Source organism: Procambarus clarkii, chromosome 47, assembly GCF_040958095.1.
Source record: "Procambarus clarkii isolate CNS0578487 chromosome 47, FALCON_Pclarkii_2.0, whole genome shotgun sequence".
Lineage (NCBI taxonomy): Eukaryota > Metazoa > Arthropoda > Malacostraca > Decapoda > Cambaridae > Procambarus > Procambarus clarkii.
In genome coordinates this window covers 32,087,407-32,106,970 of record NC_091196.1, presented here as the reverse complement: position 1 = coordinate 32,106,970, position 19,564 = coordinate 32,087,407, and the positions used below count along the sequence as shown (strand labels likewise).

Sequence of the window (19,564 nt, the reverse complement as noted above, 5' to 3'; positions counted from 1 at the left end):
AAAGATTCAAAACTTGTTCTAATCTAGCATCATGCACTTCCTCATTCTCCCCACATACAATAATGTCATCTAAAAAACTAGCCACACCTTCAATGTTAACTAACAACTGGGACATGAATCTCTGAAAAATTGCTGGAGACGAGGAGAGTCCAAAAGGAAGTCTTTTATACTTAAATAACCCCTTGTGGGTATTGATCACTAACAATTTCTGGCTCTCCTTCTCTACAGGAATTTGCAAGTAAGCATCTTTCAGATCAATCTTAGAAAAAATTGCCCCTTGCAGACCACTGACAACAACTCATTATCTTAGGTAAAGGGTACTTCTCACAGTGTATGCAGTTGTTCAGTTCCTTGAAGCCTGCACGGATTCTCAAGGATTTCCGATCTGCCTTCAACACTGGTACAATTGGGGCTGCCCACTCACTATGTGTAATTGGCTCTAAGATGCCTTCTGCCACATGCTTTTCCAGGACCGATTCTACCAATTGCTTGTAATGAAACGGCACTGTTCTTGCGTTGAAAAATTAAGGTGAAGCCCCACTTTTCAGGTGAATTTTTGCCACCATGCTATTAATTGGCTTATCTGCCTCCACTGAATATTTGTCTAACATTTGTTCGGCACTTTTAATTGTTTTAACTATTGACAATTCATCTAGACCCGCCAAGAAAATTCCCACTTTTTCCATGAGATCCTTACCACATAGACTAGGATTATGTGAATCCACTACATAAAAATCCTGGACAATTTCTTTTCCATTATAACCTACTTTTGCTGACACCTTGCCATAGACCTTAATCGGTACATTATCATATGCACTTAATGATTTTTTACCTGGTTTTACATTCAATTGCAAGGTATCTGCCCAATCTCTAGACAATGTTGACACTGCAGCACCAGTGTCCAGTTCCAAGGGAACTTTGCCTGTCCCTACCTCCTCATCACAATCGACTTGAGAATGGTCCAGGACGGACCGAAACGTCGTCGTCCCTTCAACTTCTAGTGTGTGGTCTGGTCAACATACTTCAGCCACGTTATTGTGACTCATCGCCTCCAAGGGAACTAACTTCCCATTAATTACAAAATTCACCACTTGTGACTTCACTGGACATACCTTTTCTTTCACCGAATATAGTCTGCTTTCCTCACCTGCAGCTTCTTCAGATGGGTTACCTTCCTCTACTGCCTTGACCACAGTACCACTACCTCTTCTTCCTGCATTCCCTGGTCATCTCCTCTCCCAGGCCTTGCTGTTCCTGTTCAGATATTCCCTACACACTCTCTGCAAGTGTCCCTCCTTGTTACAAAAGTTGCATATATAGGCACTAAACTTGCACTTGCTACTTATGTGATTGTATCCACAGTGTTTACATCTGGTCTGGCCCTGTACGACCATAATTTCCTGAGTAGAAGTCTTACTTCCAAAAGCCCTTTCCAGGTTCAATATCTTCTCGAGCACTGTCCATGATGTCATCAATTGTATATCCAAGTTTTCTGCCATCAGGTTAGGGAAATAATTCTCCTTTTCCACTGCCATGAACAACTGGTCCCTAACCCTGCCGTCCAACTGTGCTCCGAAGTTGCAGTGGTTAGCCAAAGCCTTCAATTCCGCGTATAAATCCTGTACGGATTCCTGCTGCTTTTTCGTCCTCTTCTGGAAATCCATCAAACTCCTGTGATATGACGGTTTCACCACATACTGACGTTTAAGCAGGGCAATCAGGTCTACATAGGTCTTCGTGTGGGGTAGCTCAGGTGCACACAAATTTCCGAGAACACTATACGCTTCAGAACCCAGTGAAACTTAGAGTACCGCTTTCTTGTTGGCGTCCTCCTTAATCTCCCGGTACTGAAAGTTTGCTTCCAGCAGGCTGAGCCACAGGTCCAACAAGATCTTGGCAGTGTTTAACGGCTCCATTGATATGAGCGGCGTAGCCATGACCACGGTGGTAGCACACTCGACTGTTGTATGCGAAGCGTCCACTCGTCCACACAACATACCCTGCTCTCACTTGATCCTCACACCACGTCTCGTACCCAGGCTCTCTGCCGGATATGTTTAATCCTCGTCGCCACTGTTATGGTTGAAGGCTGAAGAGAAACAATCTTCGTCCACATGGTTTTATTCTCAACTAATAACAACAACAACAAAACAATTATCAGGTACACGAAATATTAACAAGATCATAAACAAAAGAGCATCTGCTCCAAACATGCTACCTCCAACATCTGTAGTACTCAATCCCAACAGTTAGCTTGTTTGTATGCTTTTCCTCTTGCCTCTGTTTGATTCATACGAGATGATAATATTACCCTGCATACTGATAACGAGAGATTCAAATAAACTTAAATGGGAACTGATAATGGAGTAAGGATCGAGAAGACGACACTTGAGCACACTGGGAAAAGAAGTCACCTGTATGCTCAGTGGTGGGCGTAAATTCACGGCACCAGGTATATACTGAGCTGAAGTTCCCGCTTGTATGTTGTGACTTCTTTCCCCTAGAATTACAGATGCAGCCGAATAATTTTCTACAATGGTTGCTAACAAGATGGGTGTCTGTGGAGGTAGCAGCATGGGTAGTGTCTGCTTGTTAAATTCTTGCTAGTTTAATTTATTTTATTTAATTACCACCATCAGTGTGGTACCCAAGAAACAAAATGTAGTGATACTCAGTAGGAAGTGATTGCTCAACTACCACCACCATCAGAGCAGTCCCTGCATAAGGCCCAACCTCACTCAAAGAATCACCAACCCCAGACTCCTGAAACTCTTAAGACATTTCAGAGCCCAGAGCAAGGGAAGCGGTACCTGGACTCACTGAACAATGCCTGTCAGACCTAGGGAAGGAGACAGATTGGCAGCCTCCTGATGAGCTGAGTCCTGAGAGGAAGGCTCAACTAAACCCGAGACCTAACATCAACACGCGTCCCGGGCCTCAGGGTGGAATGTATCCCCCCACCCAGCAGGCAGCATGGCAGAGGCAGTAACAATAGCCATCAGAATACAGCAAGACTTTAAACCCTCAATCAGTAAGGACAGAATCTGGGGGCCAGTCCACATATAAAAACTGAAAAGGTCTTACTAGATTCCAAAGGAATTGGGGCAGCTTGCTGAATATCACAGAAAACAAAGACAACTTAGGGGCATAAGAGGCACTCCATAAAACGAATACGCGAGCACCCTGAGCTACTTTGATAAATGAAAATCCCGACTAACCCTATCCACAAAGACTCACAGAGAAGTCAAAGACCAATGCACTGCTAAGGGTGAGGCTTCTTCCTCAGGAAGACAGCCTCTCAGACAGCCACCCAAATCTACTAGGGAAGAGAATCCTGGCTGAGCAGAGGCAACATAAGTGAACATCTAGAAATGGTCACTCTAGGCACAAGCAGCTTGAGGAGAACAGTTAGTCGAACAACCCGTCCTCAGACCAAGTCCATTCCATCCAGCGGTCGATCCCAAAGACGCATTCATAAATTTTAACATGCTGTTCATTCAAAACAGGAATTTTCTCAAATATAAATTAATATTATTATATATTAGCATACTGTGCATATTTAGGCATTGGTTAGGTTACATGAGGTGTTTAGGATCTGTTGGTGATTATTTGTACAGTGGCACCTCGATTAACGAGCGGCTCTATCTACGAGCATTTTGAGTAATGAGCAAGCCACTCGCAGCAAATTTGTCTCTATTGACGAGCTTCACCTCTATTAACGAGCAAGATCACATGGTGCTTCCTAGCGTCTCGCGAGTTCTCGCAAATTCTCGGACGCCTCCGATGCCAGTGTTGTTGTATCGTGCACGACAAGCATCCCTCTGCATTTATTTGTGCTTTTCTTTGTTTTTTTGTGGTTTTGTGACTACAATTTATAATGCATGATGTCGCCAAAGAAGCTGCTTGCTAAAGATAGTGTTGTCAAAATGAAGAAAGACACAATTACTGTGGATTTGAAGAAGGAAATTATAGCAAAGCATGAGCGTGGTGTCTGTGTGACTGATCTCAGAAGGAAGAATGGCAGAGCCTCATCAACAATTTGCACCATTAGTAAGGGGATGAGGAGGTAAGGGAGGATGCTGCCTCTTCCAGTGAGATCAGGGAAATGTTGGGAATGTTTGAAAAGGTGACCGCATTCTTGGAAAAACTGCCCTGATAAAGCAGTAATAACCCGGTGTGTGAACATGTTTAATGACAATTTGCTGTCTCGGTTTAGGAACATCCTAAAACAAAGACAAAAGTAATTGTCAATAGATACGTTCTTTGCAAAGGTAGAGAAAAGAAGAGCCAGTGATAGTGAGCCACAACCCGGTTCCAGTGGGGTGAAATTCCCAACAAGAGAGAGCCCGATTGATTCAGAGGTGGATTCTCCTTCCACACCATAACCCCTCTCCTCCTTCCCACCTCCCCATCGTCTCCCTCAAGTCAGCAATGACTCTCATAAGGTAAAGTAAACATGAAAACAGTACAACAAAACATTTATAACTACATGTGCAGTATTATATTTACATTATAAAATGTCATACAAGTATGGATGTTTTTGAGAGTGAAACAGATTAGATTTATTTCCTTTATTTTAAATGGGGAAATTTATTTCTTAAGACGAGTTTTCCACATAATGAGCTCGGTGCCAGAACGGATTAAACTCGTTAATCGAAGTGCCACTGTATTTGTAGTATGCAGGTGAAGCATTTACAACGTTGTGGTTCGAAAAAAAGTCATCAATGAAACACTTGTTCCAGAAGTGTTAGAATGTCATCAGTTGTGAGTCATGTGTAAACCGTTGTTTATTCATTAACATGGGGTTTGGCGAGTGCATAAAATGGACTTTGGCCTTTGTTTATGAGGACAGGCTGAATCGAAGTCCACACAAGAATTGAGGCATAAATATGCCATATGAAGCAAATACTAAAATAATGAGTAGACAAACAAATGGCCCCATCAAGATAAAGAACTTTTACCTAAATAACCAGGACTGGAAGAACATTTAGCACACAGGAATGAGAAGCGTAATCACAATGTCTTGATGCATCCCGCCAGACAAAATGAAATGATTGTCAAAACTAAGGGATTGAGGAGCTGGGTGTGCAGTCACCTGGTAATGTGCAGATGAAACTAACAAATAAACTGTTTGGTTTATTCAGTTTGGTGTCTAGTTTCCAATATTCTGTTTACCTTGCTGATTACTGTATTCACCTAGTTGAGTTTGTGGGGGTTGAGCTCTATCTCTTTTAGCCCGCCTCTCAACTGTTAACTAATCAACTTTTTTTTTTCCACACCCCTTCCTCCACAGGAAGCAGCCCTTAACAGCTGTCTTAACTCCCAGGTACCTATTTACTGCTAGGTGAACTGGAGCATCAAGGTGAAAAACTCTGCCCATTTGTTTTCCCCGGCGCCGGGGATCGAACCCAGACCCTCAGAACTATGAATCCCAAGTGCTGTCCACTTAGCCACCATGGCCCCATGGGTATTTCTTGGTTAGTGATCTAGTATCCTCTGTTCCTTGTGCCAGGTTTTCTCTGGTCCCTAGAAGGATTACAATGCCTCATAAAGGCCTGGTAAGGTTTTGAAATGAGTAGTGCTATTCAGGTATGTACCAACAGTCACTTAGCAGCTCTTCCAGAAACACACATAAGAACCTTACACCAAAAATTGGAACAAACACAAGACAGAATCCAAAGCATAACCAATACTTATCTGAGAAAGTGGTAAGGACACGATGAGCTCATGGCTTATTTGGTATCACCGAGTGGACCCTGAGCTTCCAGGGCTTCCACCTGGCAGATGGAGCGGTAACACTCAAAAAATGGTGTCACATCCAAAGGATTAAATATGCAAGAATTTACTTACCCATACAAAGGCCCATCATTCCCAATAGCTGAAACCATAATGACTCGGTTGGCTGTCAACTCCCACACTTTATCAACGAAGGGATGATCCATAAAATCTGGCCCTCCAATGCTTAGATTCAGCACATCCACCTTTTTCAAGATAGCATAGTTGAAGGCATCCAGGAACCAAGATGTGTATGAAACCTAAAAGACAAAACATCATAAATTTTTTAAATAAATTAAAATTGTTTTACCAATAATAATAATATACTGTATTACAAATGTTTACACATAATATTTGTCAAAACATTATACAACAAATTATGTATTTTTACTATATTGTATTATCTATCTATTCAATATTATTCAACACCAACCACAAATAACACATTTCATTATATTTCAGTAAGATCGTAATGACCCTGAAGATCACCACTGCAAACTCTCTCTGAGTAATTGGTTATCCAATCCAGGTGTATATGACCTTAGAACATATGTAAAATATATACTGAACTCATGACCCCTTGCTTCACCTGATTATTAGTAAAGACACGATAGATGTGCAACTCAGCATCAGGGGCAAACCCAAGACACGTTTTTCCACTTGATGCTATTACACCTGCCACGAATGTGCCATGACCCAGCCCATCATCTAAAGTTTTTTCATTGGTCCAGTTAGTGCGTTCCTTAATGCGCTTGAAGTGAGGGTGAGATTTTGAGAGTCCAGTGTCAAATACAGCTACTCTGACCCCAGCACCTGAAATGAACCAACGTTCTGAGCAGACTATTTTAAACAATGTTAGAGCACTACATTGTATTCCACCATTACAGTATGATATAGCTGAACATGAACCCATCCCAGCCTCCATCATCAGTATGCTCAAAGATAAATACTTGCAGCATGAGAAATTTGTAAAATTCAAAAAATGGTAAAATATTAAAAAGCCAGCATTGAATATAATGAAACGCCATTTTTTGGGCAAGCCCCGGAGGCTCCCTGGAGCTTATCGGGCTAATGTAATTTATATTAGACCGGGACATTAGCTATGGAGGTCAGACCTACCAGGGACCAGCACCAGAACCTGGCCCCTTCAGAGAGGTTTCAGGGAGCAATGGCCCTGGAAAACTCCCTTGTGATTGGGGTTTTCCTTATCTGCCATCTACCTCTCTGGCACCCAGAGAGGTAGGCATCTAACAAAACAAACCCCACATGGTAAGAAACTAAAACAAAAAAAACGAACAGAGAGGTAGAAACTCCCTACAATCCCAAGGAAACAAGCAAACATCACACTTTACTGCCGCGCTGCTCGTCTGCGCAGCCCTCCCCTCCCCGATAGGGGGAGGGTGGCCTGGACCTCACCGCGCCGGCTGCCTAGCACCAGCTCAGAAGCCAAGCTTCAACCAATGCGAAAAAAACGCTGACTGGTGGGAGGGAGGGTTGCCAGGGAGCCTCCGGGGCTCACCCAGAAAATGGCGTTTCATTACATTCAATGCTGATTTTCTGTGGGGAGCCCCTACGGCTCCCTGGAGCTACGTACCCAAAGAGAAGGAAAAAAGGGACTTACTCAGGAGGCGGACCCCACAAACTCCTCAACGCGAAGTCGAGACAATTGGCTGCATCCTGCGACCCAAAGCAACACAAGAACGCCCAGGAGTAGGGACGTTCACCAAATAACGCGCAGCCAAGACCATGTTCGATCTCCAAAATCCACGTGCCCGAATATGAGCCTATGACATGTTACCGAACATGACAGGAAAAGCTGCAAACTTCTGAACATCATGGGCACGAGGATAGACCACAGGATGGCTAGACTTAATAACCCTGCGGACAACCTGGAAGACCCGAGCCCTGGAACAGGGAACGAGGGAAATCGGATCAACCCAAAGCACATCCCTAGCCACCCCAGCCGAGGCGAGCAGGTAACGGCGAAGAGTCGCAACCGGACACAACACATGATGCACCCCCTGGACGAACCAACCAAGCATCAATGACCCAAGGGCCCCTCCGGAAGGCAGCCGTTTCGTTCTTCGCCAGAAAAGACGGAGAAGGGTGCAAACGTACAAACCTACTCCCAGGACCAAAAGAGCAGAAACCCCTGCTCCGGAGGAGAGCATGAAGCTCCCCTACTCGACCTCCAGAGGCCAATGCCAACAAAAACAGGGCCTTGGAAAAATAATCTTGGACCAAAGGGGCCACCACAAACCGAGGAGAGGAAAGATAAGAGAGCACGCTGTCCAAGGACCAGGACGGCTCAGGTGGCGCATGAGCAAGCCGGAGGTGAAACATAGCACGAGAAAGCTTACAGAACAGGGCGGATGTGACGTCCACCCCGAACGCAAGCTGGAGTGGGTCCGCTTGGGACGGCAGCTAGTCTTGCAGATACTGCACCACAGCAGAATCCGCAAACAGCAAGGAGCAGAAGGGCGAAGACATCCTAAGAGCCAGGGCCCAGGCAGATTCCAGGGAGGAAGCAAGCACTGCCTGCCGACACACGAGCTGGGAGGCATGAAAAAGCGACACCGCATCCCGCAGGATCGGCGCAAAGAGCTTCAACAAGGCAGACAATGAGCGAGCCGCCAAGCCCAAGGCACCAGACCCAGGAACAACCCCAAGCACCTCCACATCTTCCTCAAGCCAGTGCGAAGACAGCTCTAGTTGGGAAAAAAACGCAAAGCCGAAGCCAAGAGGCCACAAGCGAGCAAGTCATCAGCAACCTGTGCATTCGAAAGGGAAGGAACCTGCACATGGAACTGCACAATGCCAACATCCCGAGGAATGGCAGGGGCAAACAAGCACTCATTGAGGTGCTCAAACTCGCCCCCTAGGAAAACCTGTACCACTGTCAATGCCTCACACCCCTCAAGTGTGTGGTAACGACAGAAGGAATGCCACGTCTCCAAACCAAAAACAGGACAGTCCACCAGCCAAGACGACTCCGGAACCTCATACCGGATCCAGTAGGGAAATGAAGACCCAAACCTGAACGAAGAAGGATCCATGATAGAGGCGTAATCCGGGTCGCACAGGAAGTAAGCCGCAAAGGCCTCTCGCACTACATTAGACTGGATGCGGGAAGCCGAAAACCTCCAGAAAGACAGGACCAAAGCACCTGAACCCGGGGAGGGGCAGACACCAAATCCAATTCATACACAGAGGGAGGGAAAAGAAAACCCCACTCCTTGTAACAGTAAGCCCCGTTCAGAGGGCAGAAAAACCCAGGCGGGATCCAATGGGACCTAAGGCCCCCAAGTCAGCCCCTCCCCAGCCCCGGGATCCTTCGCATTTGGACCCGGGGACGAGTCATCTCCCAAAGCCCCGGCCTCAAAAGAAAAGGCCAGTGCAACCGTAAAAGCCGGACGGAAGGAGGGCCTTCAGAAGGAAGGTTCAGAACCAGAGGTTTCAGCAGGGAGAGAGCAGACTCGAATGCCTCCATCGCCACACCGGAAGGGGCATCTTCCCGAGACTGTTCGAGTCTAAGATCGTCTAAACCCTGCCCCGACGCAGAAACCCTCAAACGTTTCGGAGCCGGAAGCATGGGGAAGGCCAGACCGTACCGCAGAAAGTGAAGGACGAGGGGGTGCGGACAAAACCAAGGCCGAAGTAACCATTACCCCCCAAGTCCGAGTCCCTATAAACAAAATGGGGCAGCCTTGGGGCATCCGGCGTAGCAACCAACGTAGCGTGTTGCAACAACCTAAACTTAACACGCAAGCTTGTGCTGCCTGTACCCGAAGTATGTCATCATTAGACTGGGTAAACTGAGTCACCAGCAAGTAACAAAACTTGCAGGACTCCGGGTCAAGTGTCACCGACCCAACAGGCAGCGTGACAAGAGGCAAAAACAATGAGTCACCCCGAGACAAGGGGACAGAGCAGCCCTCGAACTCATACAAAGCAAGGGGGGGGGGGGACTCAGGGGTCACATCCATCGGACACATGCGCCCCCTTGAGGTTTCCCAGGGTCCTGAGACGGAACTCACACTCAGGGAAGCCCAGGCAGGGTAATGCTAACCGTCGCCCAAATCTACCAAACGAGTTTCTAATAGCTGAACCCCTGGGATGGGTACACTCACAGGGACCTAGCAGGGGGTACCACCTGAAGAGAAAACAGTGCCCAGTACTTGTTCATGGGGGGAAGGGGGGGCAACAACCAAGGCAGGCCCCCCCCCCCACCAGGCAGGGAAACAAACAGAAAAAGAAAACCCAGCAAGAGGACAGCGTACCCAGACGGAACAGAGTCGGCTGCTATGAGTGGTAAAAACAAGCTGGGCAGTACCCTGCAATGGCTTTGGGGGAGGGCAATAGTGGGGAGTACGGGGGGACGGGAGGGTTGCTGTAGCTGTGCAACATGCATGCGTTGCTGAGCCACAGCAATGCATGGCTGGGTACAACTAGTGTATATATATATGATGTTGGTTTAAAATTCAATGAGTTTGTGATTTGTGTATGTAGTATCTGAAATAGTAATGTCCCTGATTATTTCTTCAGTACAGTGGTACCTCGGGTTATGAACGTCCCTGTTTACAAACTTTTCGGATTACGAGCCCGATTTGTTCAGTAAATGTTAATCAGGACACGAACTTTGCATCGGGATATGAGTTTGTTGATACGCGTACTGCCGACCAAGCGCGTGATGGCACGGAGATCGCGCCTCAGCTTACCAGTGCCTCACGCCCAGTGACTATCCTGCCTGAATTCTTCACAAGAATTTACAATTTTTTGTCGGATTTTTGCCCATTTGAGCATAAAAGTTGTTATTATATATCTCACCATGGGTCCCAAGAAAGCCAGTGGTAACATTCAAGGCAAAAAATCCCATGTGAGAATTACCATAGAGGAAAAAAAAAGAGATCATTCGTAAGCATGAAAATGGTACTCGTGTTGTTGAACTAGCTAGGCAGTATAACAAATCTTCAGGAGAGGAAGAAGAGGCAGTAGAGAATGTCTCTTCCTCATTAATTAAGAAAATGTGTGCAGTATGGGAAGGACTGCAAAGTTTTGCTGAAAAGAATCACCCAGAGAAAGCTGTAGTAGGTCATTGCATTAATCTTTTCAATGACAATGTGATGCCTCACTACAGACAAGTGTTGCAAAGAAGGGAAAAATAATCTTCAAGGGAAGGGGACTCCCCTTCTAAACAATAACACCTCTCCTTCTCCCCCTCCCCTCCTCACTATCTTCCATATGCCAACAGGAGTCATCAGCAAGGTTAAGTACTGTAATGCATATCGTTGACATGGATTTGTTGTACTGCCTACAAAGTTCAACAACACGTGCACCATTTTCATGCTTCCAAATGATCTCTTGTTTTTCCTCTATTGTCATCCTCACATGCGATTTCTTGCCTTGAACCTTACCACTGGTTTTCTTGGGACCCATTGTGAGATATACAATAACAACTTTTATGCTCAAATGGCCAAATATCCAACAAAACACTGTAAATCCTTGTGAAGATTTCAGGCGGGATAGTCACTGGGCGCGAGGCACTGGTAAACTGAGGGGTGATCGCCGTACCACCACGCGCTAGGTCGGCCCGTACGTGTATCAACACACTCGTTACCCGATGCAATGCTCGTATCCGGATGCAAATTTTTTTACCAAATCCTGCTCATAACCCAAAAATCTCGTAACCAGGGACGCTCGTAACCCGGGGTTCCACTGTATAAAAATTGGCCTCTCCAAAATAAAAACATCATACATGCTGGTGATGTACATGACAATGAGACAATTGTCATGCACATAGTACAAGAATTGAGGTGAGAAAACTTAAGAGAGTATACACACTTTAGTGCGCTTGCATGCTCACGGATAACGCTCGGCCGATTTTCGGGTTTGGTGCGGGGGGCCATGCCAGGCTTTTTGACCTTATATGCATACTGTTGACACTAGATTATCCGGGATTTGAATATCCAGAAAACGCCCTTATATGGCCAAAATCGTGACCAGATAATGTTATCTCAATATCAGGCCAAAATGTCCATAGGAGCCAGAAAATCGGGTGTATGGCTGGATCAGTAGCCTAACACTCATCGTACACCACCACACCACTCCCACCCTTCCCACCAAGAAGGGAGTGAGGGAGCCACCCCTCACTGCTGTTCACTTCCTCTGTCCTGCCCACATTCACTTTCCCTCACTCCCTCCCTCCCTCCCCAAAAGATCCTTCTGTAGGTGGCAGTAGATTGCCAGCCTGAAGAATTTCCATCTAATACAATAAAGCATTCATGAAACAAGTATTTTTATAACTTTTTATTATCCTAATACAGTAATATTGCTAAACAAAATCTGTAACCAAAAATATATATGATCATGTACTGTACATCCAGAATTTATGATAAAAAATTTAAGAAACAATTGTGGCTACCGGTGACGAGTGTAGGGTTATCTGAGTGAGCCCGTCCCTCCACCCACCTGCCCCACATCACATACACACACTGCTTAAAGGTCACAGTTCAACTGTCCATAATTCCCTCCCTAAGGGAAGGAGAGAGAGAGTCGATCAGGAAGGGAAGGGACAGAGGTAGGGAGAAGTTTTGAGTGTGTGGGGTAACAGATGTGACTCGCTTAAGCATACCAAGGAAGGTGGCATTGGAGGTGTTGCAAGAATTATATTGTTTTCTTATTGCTGTGGAGAGCTAGTTACGAATATTAAATAACACACTATAATAGTTGAACAGTACAGTAGAGTATTAGGTTTGTTATTTATTCATTTAAATATTTACAAGAAAATAAAATGGGATTTAACAGAACTTAAGGTGCACATGTTAAAAGTCATCGTACGGCGTGTCAACACCCACGTGTCAACACACGTGGGTGTTGTCAACACACCACCTGCAGAGGGATATGACAAGGGAAGAGAGAATACATGCAGCAGAGGCGAGGAAGGAGCGCAGGGAGAAAGAAAGGATTCAGAGTACCACAACCCAGAACCCTACAATCCCAGAGGGAAATGGAGAACCCTCCTCAAACAGTGCAACAGCCACAGGGATTGGGGCACCACCCCCACATTCTACCCAACAGACACCCAACCTGCCCCATCCCCTGTCAGCCCCCCACTAAGTACCCACCTAGGGCACCCATCCCCCCCCACCCACCCCCCTCCTCCCACTCACCCCCTCCCACTCACCCCTCTCCCCAGGACCTCCCTTCTCCCCCATCCCCCAAGCCCTCCCTTCTCCCACATGCCTTCCCGTCTCTCCCACCCCCAAGCCCTCCCTTCTCCCCTGCCCCCCTAAGCCCCCCATTCTCCCCCACCCCACCTAAGTCTTCCCCTCTCCCCCACTCCCCTAAACCCTCCCCTCTTCCTCACCCACCTCAGCCCTCCTTTTTCCCCCACGCCCCCCAAGCCCTCCACCCTTTTCTCCCCCCCCCCCAAGCCCCCCCATCTCCCCAATCCCCCAAAGCCTCTCCTCCCCCCATGCTTCCCCAACCCTCCCTCTCTCACCCCCCAACCCTCCCCCTCTTACCCACCCCCCTTACCCTCCCCCTCTCCCCCACCCCCCCAAGCCCTCCCTCCTCCACCAGTCTCCCCGTGCCAGGTCCCCCCAGCTCCCACTCAACCCAGATCCCAAAGGTCCCCCCCAGAGGAGAAGCAGAAGAGAGTCAGTTTCAGGGTGATGTACTCGAACATAGATGGGATCACAAGCAAGACAAGTGAACTAAGGGAAAGAGCACAAGAAGTGAACCCAGATGTAATCGGACTCACTGAAACAAAACTCTCTGGAATCATAACGAATGCCATGTTTCCCCAAAAGTACACAATAATAAGGAAAGAGAGGGAAGGTAGGGGAGGAGGCGGAGTGGCCCTACTCATGAGAAATGAATGGAGTTTTAAGGAGATGGCCATCCCGGGCTGTGAGGAGTTCAGAGACTACATAGCAGGCACCATGACAATGGGAGGACCAAGTATAGTAGTAGCAGTAATATACAACCCTCCACCAAATGACAGAAGACCCAGTCAAGAGTATGAAAACAACAACATGGCAGTTAACACTATAATTGAGAGGGCAGCCTCTGCTGCCTGCAGAAATAGATCCCACCTGCTCATCATGGGCGACTTCAATCACGGAAGGATTGACTGGGAGAACAAGGAACCGCATGGACGCGAGGATATGTGGAGAGCCAAACTATTGGAGGTGGTGACAAGAAACTTTTTTAACCCAGCATGTCGGAGAACCCACAAGGATGAAAGGCAATGACAAACCAGCGAGACTCGACCTAGTCTTCACTTTGAACGACTCCGACATAAGAGAAATCGGTTTTGAGGACCCAGTAGAAATGAGCGACCACAGTGTACTGGTGTTTGAGTACTTGATTGAAGAAGGGTTATTGAACTCGAGGAGGGATACCGAAACCAAAAGGTTAGCATACTGAAAGGGAAACTATGAGGGGATAAGAAAATTCCTAACAGATATAGCATGGGAAACAGAGCTCAGGGGAAAGACGGCCCAAGATATGATGGATTACATCACGCAGAAGTGCAAGGACGCAGCAAACAAGTTTGTCCCAGTCCAAAAGGAAAACAGAGAAATGAAAATGAGAAATCCATGGTTTAATCAGAGATGTAGGCTAGCTAAGCAGCAAAGTAAAAGGGCATGGAGAAACTATAGGAATAACAGGACACTGGAGAGCAGAGAAAGATACCAGAATGCCAGGAATGAATATGTCAGGATGAGAAGAGAGGCAGAAAGACAATATGAAAATGACATCGCAAGCAAGGCAAAGACTCAGCCTAAATTGTTGCACAGCCACATCAGGAGAAAAACAACAGTAAAGGAACAGGTTATGAAATTAAGGATAGGGGTGGAAGGATTCACTACAAATGACAAGGAAGTGTGTGAGGAACTGAATAAGAAATTCCAAGAGGTCTTCACCTTAGAGCAAGGAGAAATTCCAGAGGTAAGTGAGGGAATAGCTAACCAGGAACCATTGGAAGAGTTTGAGATTACCAGCGGGGAAGTAAGGAAGTGTTTATTAGAGTTGGATGTGACAAAGGCTATAGGCCCAGATGGAATCTCCCCTTGGGTTCTAAAGGAAGGAGCAAGAGAACTGTGCCTACCCCTCTCCATAGTGTATAACAAATCACTGGCAACAGGGGAACTGCCAGATATTTGGAAAGCAGCTAACGTAGTCCCGATATACAAGAAAGGGGATAGACAGGAGGCACTGAACTACAGGCCAGTGACCCTAACCTGCATACCATGCAAGCTGATGGAAAAGATTGTGCGAAAAAAACTAGTGGAGCATCTGGAGCGAAGGAACTTTGTAACACAGCAACAAGATGGGTTCAGGGATGGCAGGTCCTGCCTCACAGGGTTACTTGAATTCTACGATCAGGCAACAAAAATAAGGCAAGAAAGAGAAGGGTTGGCAGACTGCATATTTTTGGATTGTCAGAAAGCCTTTGATACAGTGCCACACAAGAGGCTAGTGCAAAAGTTGGAGATGCAGGCTGGAGTGAAAGGGAAGGTACTCCGGTGGATAGAGGAGTACCTAAGCAACAGGAGACAACGAGTCTGTGTGAGGGGTGAGGTCTCAGATTGGCGAGACGTTACAAGAGGAGTCCCGCAGGGGTCAGTCCTTGGACCTATACTGTTTTTGGTATATGTAAATGATCTCCCAGAGGGTATAGATTCGTTCCTCTCAATGTTTGCCAACGATGCAAAAATTATGAGGAGGATTGAAACAGAGGATGATAGTAGGAGGCTACAAGATGACCTAGATAGACTGAGTGAATGGTCCAACAAATGGCTGTTGAAGTTCAAACCGAGTAAATGCAAAGTAATGAAACTAGGCAGTGGAAACAGGAGGCCAGACACAGGATACAGAATAGGAGATGAAGTACTTAATGAAACAGACAGAGAGAAAGATCTAGGAGTTGATATCACACCAAACCTGTCTCCTGAAGCCCACATAAAGAGAATAACGTCTGCGGCATATGCGAGGCTGGCTAACATCAGAACGGTGTTCAGGAACCTGTGTAAGGAATCATTCAGAATCTTGTACACCACAGATGTAAGACCAATCCTGGAGTATGCGGCCCCAGCATGGAGCCCGTACCTTGTCAAGCACAAGACGAAGCTGGAAAAAGTCCAAAGGTATGCTACTAGACTAGTCCCAGAACTAAGAGGCATGAGTTATGAGGAAAGGCTGCGGGAAATGCACCTTACGACACTGGAAGACAGAAGAGTAAGGGGGGACATGATCACAACCTACAAAATCCTCAGGGGAATCGACCGGGTAAACAAGGATGAACTATTCAACACTGGAGGGACGCGAACAAGGGGACACAGGTGGAAACTGAGTACCCAAATGAGCCACAGAGACATTAGAAAGAACTTTTTCAGTGTCAGAGTAGTTAGTAAATGGAATGCACTAGGAAGTGATGTGGTGGAGGCTGACTCCATACACAGTTTCAAATGTAGATATGATAGAGCCCAGTAGGCTCAGGAATCTGTACACCAGTTGATTGACGGTTGAGAGGCGGGACCAAAGAGCCAAAGCTCAACCCCCGCAAGCACAATTAGGTGAGTATAATTAGGTGAATACACGTGGAGGGGAGATGAGAAGGCCAGCATGAGGTTGTGGGGGGGAGGGGGCGACCAGGCAGGATGTGTGATCTGTCTCTGTCCAGTCTCGCCCACCCACCCACTTGTCTGGATGCCCACCTACCCACCTGCCTGAATGCCCACCTACCCACCTGCCTGAATGCCCACCTGCCAATCCACCCACCTGTTCACCCACCTTCCTGCTCGCCCACCCACCTGTTCACCCAGCCACCTGCCTGATAGCCCACCCAGCCACCTGTTCACCCACCTGCCTGCTTGCCCACCCACCTGTTCACCCACTTTCCTGCTCGCCCACCCACCTGTTCACCCAGCCACCTGGGTGAACAGGTCATCAGGCAGGTGGCTGGGTGGGCCTGATAGCCCACCCAGCCACCTGCCTGATAGCCCACCCAGCCACCTGTTCACCCACCCACCCGCCTGATAGCCCACCCAGCCACCTGTTCACCCGCCTGCCTGCATGCCCATCTGCCAACCCACCTGCCTGCTCACCCATCCACCTGCCTGCTCACCCATCCACCTGCCTGCATGCCCACCTGCCAACCTACCCACCTGTTCACTCACCCACCCACAATCTTTAAAGAATTCTGATAAAGAAAGAGATCTAGGGGTGGTTCTAAATAGAAAGCTATCACCTGAGGACCACATAAAGAATATTGTGCAAGGAGCCTATGCTATGCTTTCTAACTTCAGAATTGCATTTAAATACATGGATGGTGATATACTAAAGAAATTGTTCACGACTTTTGTTAGGCCAAAGCTAGAATATGCAGCTGTTGTGTGGTGCCCATATCTTAAGAAGCACATCAACAAACTGGAAAAGGTGCAAAGACATGCTACTAAGTGGCTCCCAGAACTGTAGGGCAAGAGCTACGAGGAGAGGTTAGAGGCATTAAATATGCCAAAACTAGAAGACAGAAGAAAAAGAGGTGATATGATCACTACGTACAAAATAGTAACAGGAACTGATAAAATCGACAGGGAAGATTTCCTGAGACCTGGAACTTCAAGAACAAGAGGTCATAGATTTAAACTAGCTAAACACAGATGCCGAAGAAATATAAGAAAATTCACCTTCGCAAATAGAGTGGTAGACGGTTGGAACAAGTTAAGTGAGAAGGTGGTGGAGGCCAAGACCGTCAGTAGTTTCAAAGCGTTATATGACAAAGAGTGCTGGGAAGACGGGACACCATGAGCATAGCTCTCATCCTGTAACTACACTTAGGTAATTACACTTAGGTAATTACCTGTTCACCCACCTTCCTACTCACCCACTCACTTGCCTGATAGCCCACCCAGCCACCTGTTCACCCACCTGCCTGCCTGCATTCCCACCTGCTCACCCACCTTCCTGATAGCCCACCCAGCCACCTGTTCACCCATCTGCCTGCTTGCCCACCCACCCACCTGAATGCTCACCCAGCCATCTGTTCACCCATCTGCCTGCTCGCCCAACCATCCCCCTGTTCACCCACCTACCTGCACACCTGCTTGATACCTGCTTGATGGGGTTCTGGGAGTTCTTCTACTCCCCCAAGCCCGGCCCGAGGCCAGGCTTGACTTGTGAGAGTTTGGTCCACTAGGCTATTGCTTGGAGCAGCCCGCAGGCCCACATACCCACCACAGCCCGGTTGGTCCGGAACGTCTTTTAGGAAACAGTCTAGTTCCCTCTTGAAGTTTTCCAAGGTTGTTCCGGCAATATTTCTTAATAGTCACTGGGAGGACGTTGAACAGCCGCGGGCCTCTGATGTTTATACAGTGTTCTCTGATTGTGCCTATGACACCTCTGCTCTTCACTGGTTCTATTCTGCATTTTCTACCATATCGTTCACTCCAGTACGTTGTTATTTTACTGTATAGATTGGGGACCTGGCCTTCCAGTATTTTCCATGTGTATATTATTGGTATCTCTTTCGTCTCCTTTCTAGTGAGTACATTTGGAGAGCTTTGAGACGATCCCAATAATTTAGGTGCTTTATCGCGTCTATGCATGCCGTATATGTTCTCTGTATTCTCTCTATTTCAGCAATCTCTCCTGCTCTGAGGGAGGAAGTGAGTACTGAGCAGTACTCAAGATGGGACAACACCAGTGACTTGAAGAGCACAACCATTGTGATGGGATCCCTGGATTTGAATGTTTTCGTAATCCATCCTATCAATTTTCTGGCTGGCGCAATATTTGCTTGGTTATGCTCCCGTTATATACGTTAGATCGTCGGATATCATTATTCCCAAATCCTTGACATGCTGTTTACCTATTATAGGCATATTCGATTGTGTTTTGTACCTTGTATTATGTTTCAGGTTCTCATTTTTGCCATACTTTAGTACCTGGAATTTATCGCTGTTAAACATCATGTTATTTTCTGCTGCCCAATTGAAAACTTTGTTGATATCTGCTTGTAATTTTTCCATGTTTTCAGCAGAGATAATTTTCATGCTGATATTTGTGTCATCTGCAAAGGATGACACGAAGCTGTGACTCGTATTTTTATCTATATCTGATATGAGAATAAGGCACAGCAGTGGTGCAAGGACTGTACCTTGAGGTACAGAGCTTTTAGCTGCACTTTGACTTGATTTTATTTGATTGATTGTTACTCTGTGTTCTGTTCAATAGGAAATTGAGTATCCAGCGTCCTACTTTACCAGTTATTCCCATTGACCTTATTTTATGTGCAATCACTCCATGATCACATTTGTCGAATGCCTTTGCAAAGTCTGTGTATACTACATCTGCATTTTGCTTCTCTTCTAGAGCTTCTGTGATTTTGTCATAGTAATTGAGTAACTATGACAGACAGGATCTTCCCGCTCTAAATCCATGTTGTCCTAGGTTGTGTAACTCATTATTTTCCATAAAACTAGAAATTTGATTCCTAATCACTTTCAAAAACTTTTATTATGTGTGATGTTAGTGCAACTGGCCTATAATTTTTTGCCAAGGCTTTACTTCCCCCCTTGTGCAAAGGAGCTATATCTGCAGATTTAAGTGCTGCTGGTATCTCCCCTGTATCTAGGTGCTCTCTCCATATTACGCCAAGTGCTCGCGCTACTGGTACTTTACATTTCTTTATGAATATTGAATTCCATGAGTCAGGTCCAGGAGCTGAGTGCATGGGCATATTGTCAATTTCTCTTTCAAAGTCTTCCGTGTTCATGTTAAT

At 46.5% G+C, this 19,564-nt stretch overlaps 1 protein-coding gene across 3 annotated transcripts in view; it reads right to left on the bottom strand.

Moving 5' to 3' along the window:
* The window catches only part of S1P (membrane-bound transcription factor site-1 protease), a 181,533-nt gene that overhangs the window by 79,691 nt on the left and 82,278 nt on the right, over positions 1 to 19,564 (bottom strand). For all 3 annotated transcript variants that reach the window (XR_006773386.2, XM_045749653.2, XM_069302196.1), the window contains exons 6-7: positions 6,365 to 6,588; positions 5,851 to 6,035 (exon numbers count right to left, since the gene is read on the bottom strand). Coding sequence is in view for 2 of the 3 variants with exons in the window: in XM_045749653.2 (XP_045605609.1) it covers positions 5,851 to 6,035; positions 6,365 to 6,588 (409 nt within the window). In the remaining variant the exon portion in view is untranslated. The remainder of the gene's footprint in view (positions 1 to 5,850; positions 6,036 to 6,364; positions 6,589 to 19,564) is intronic.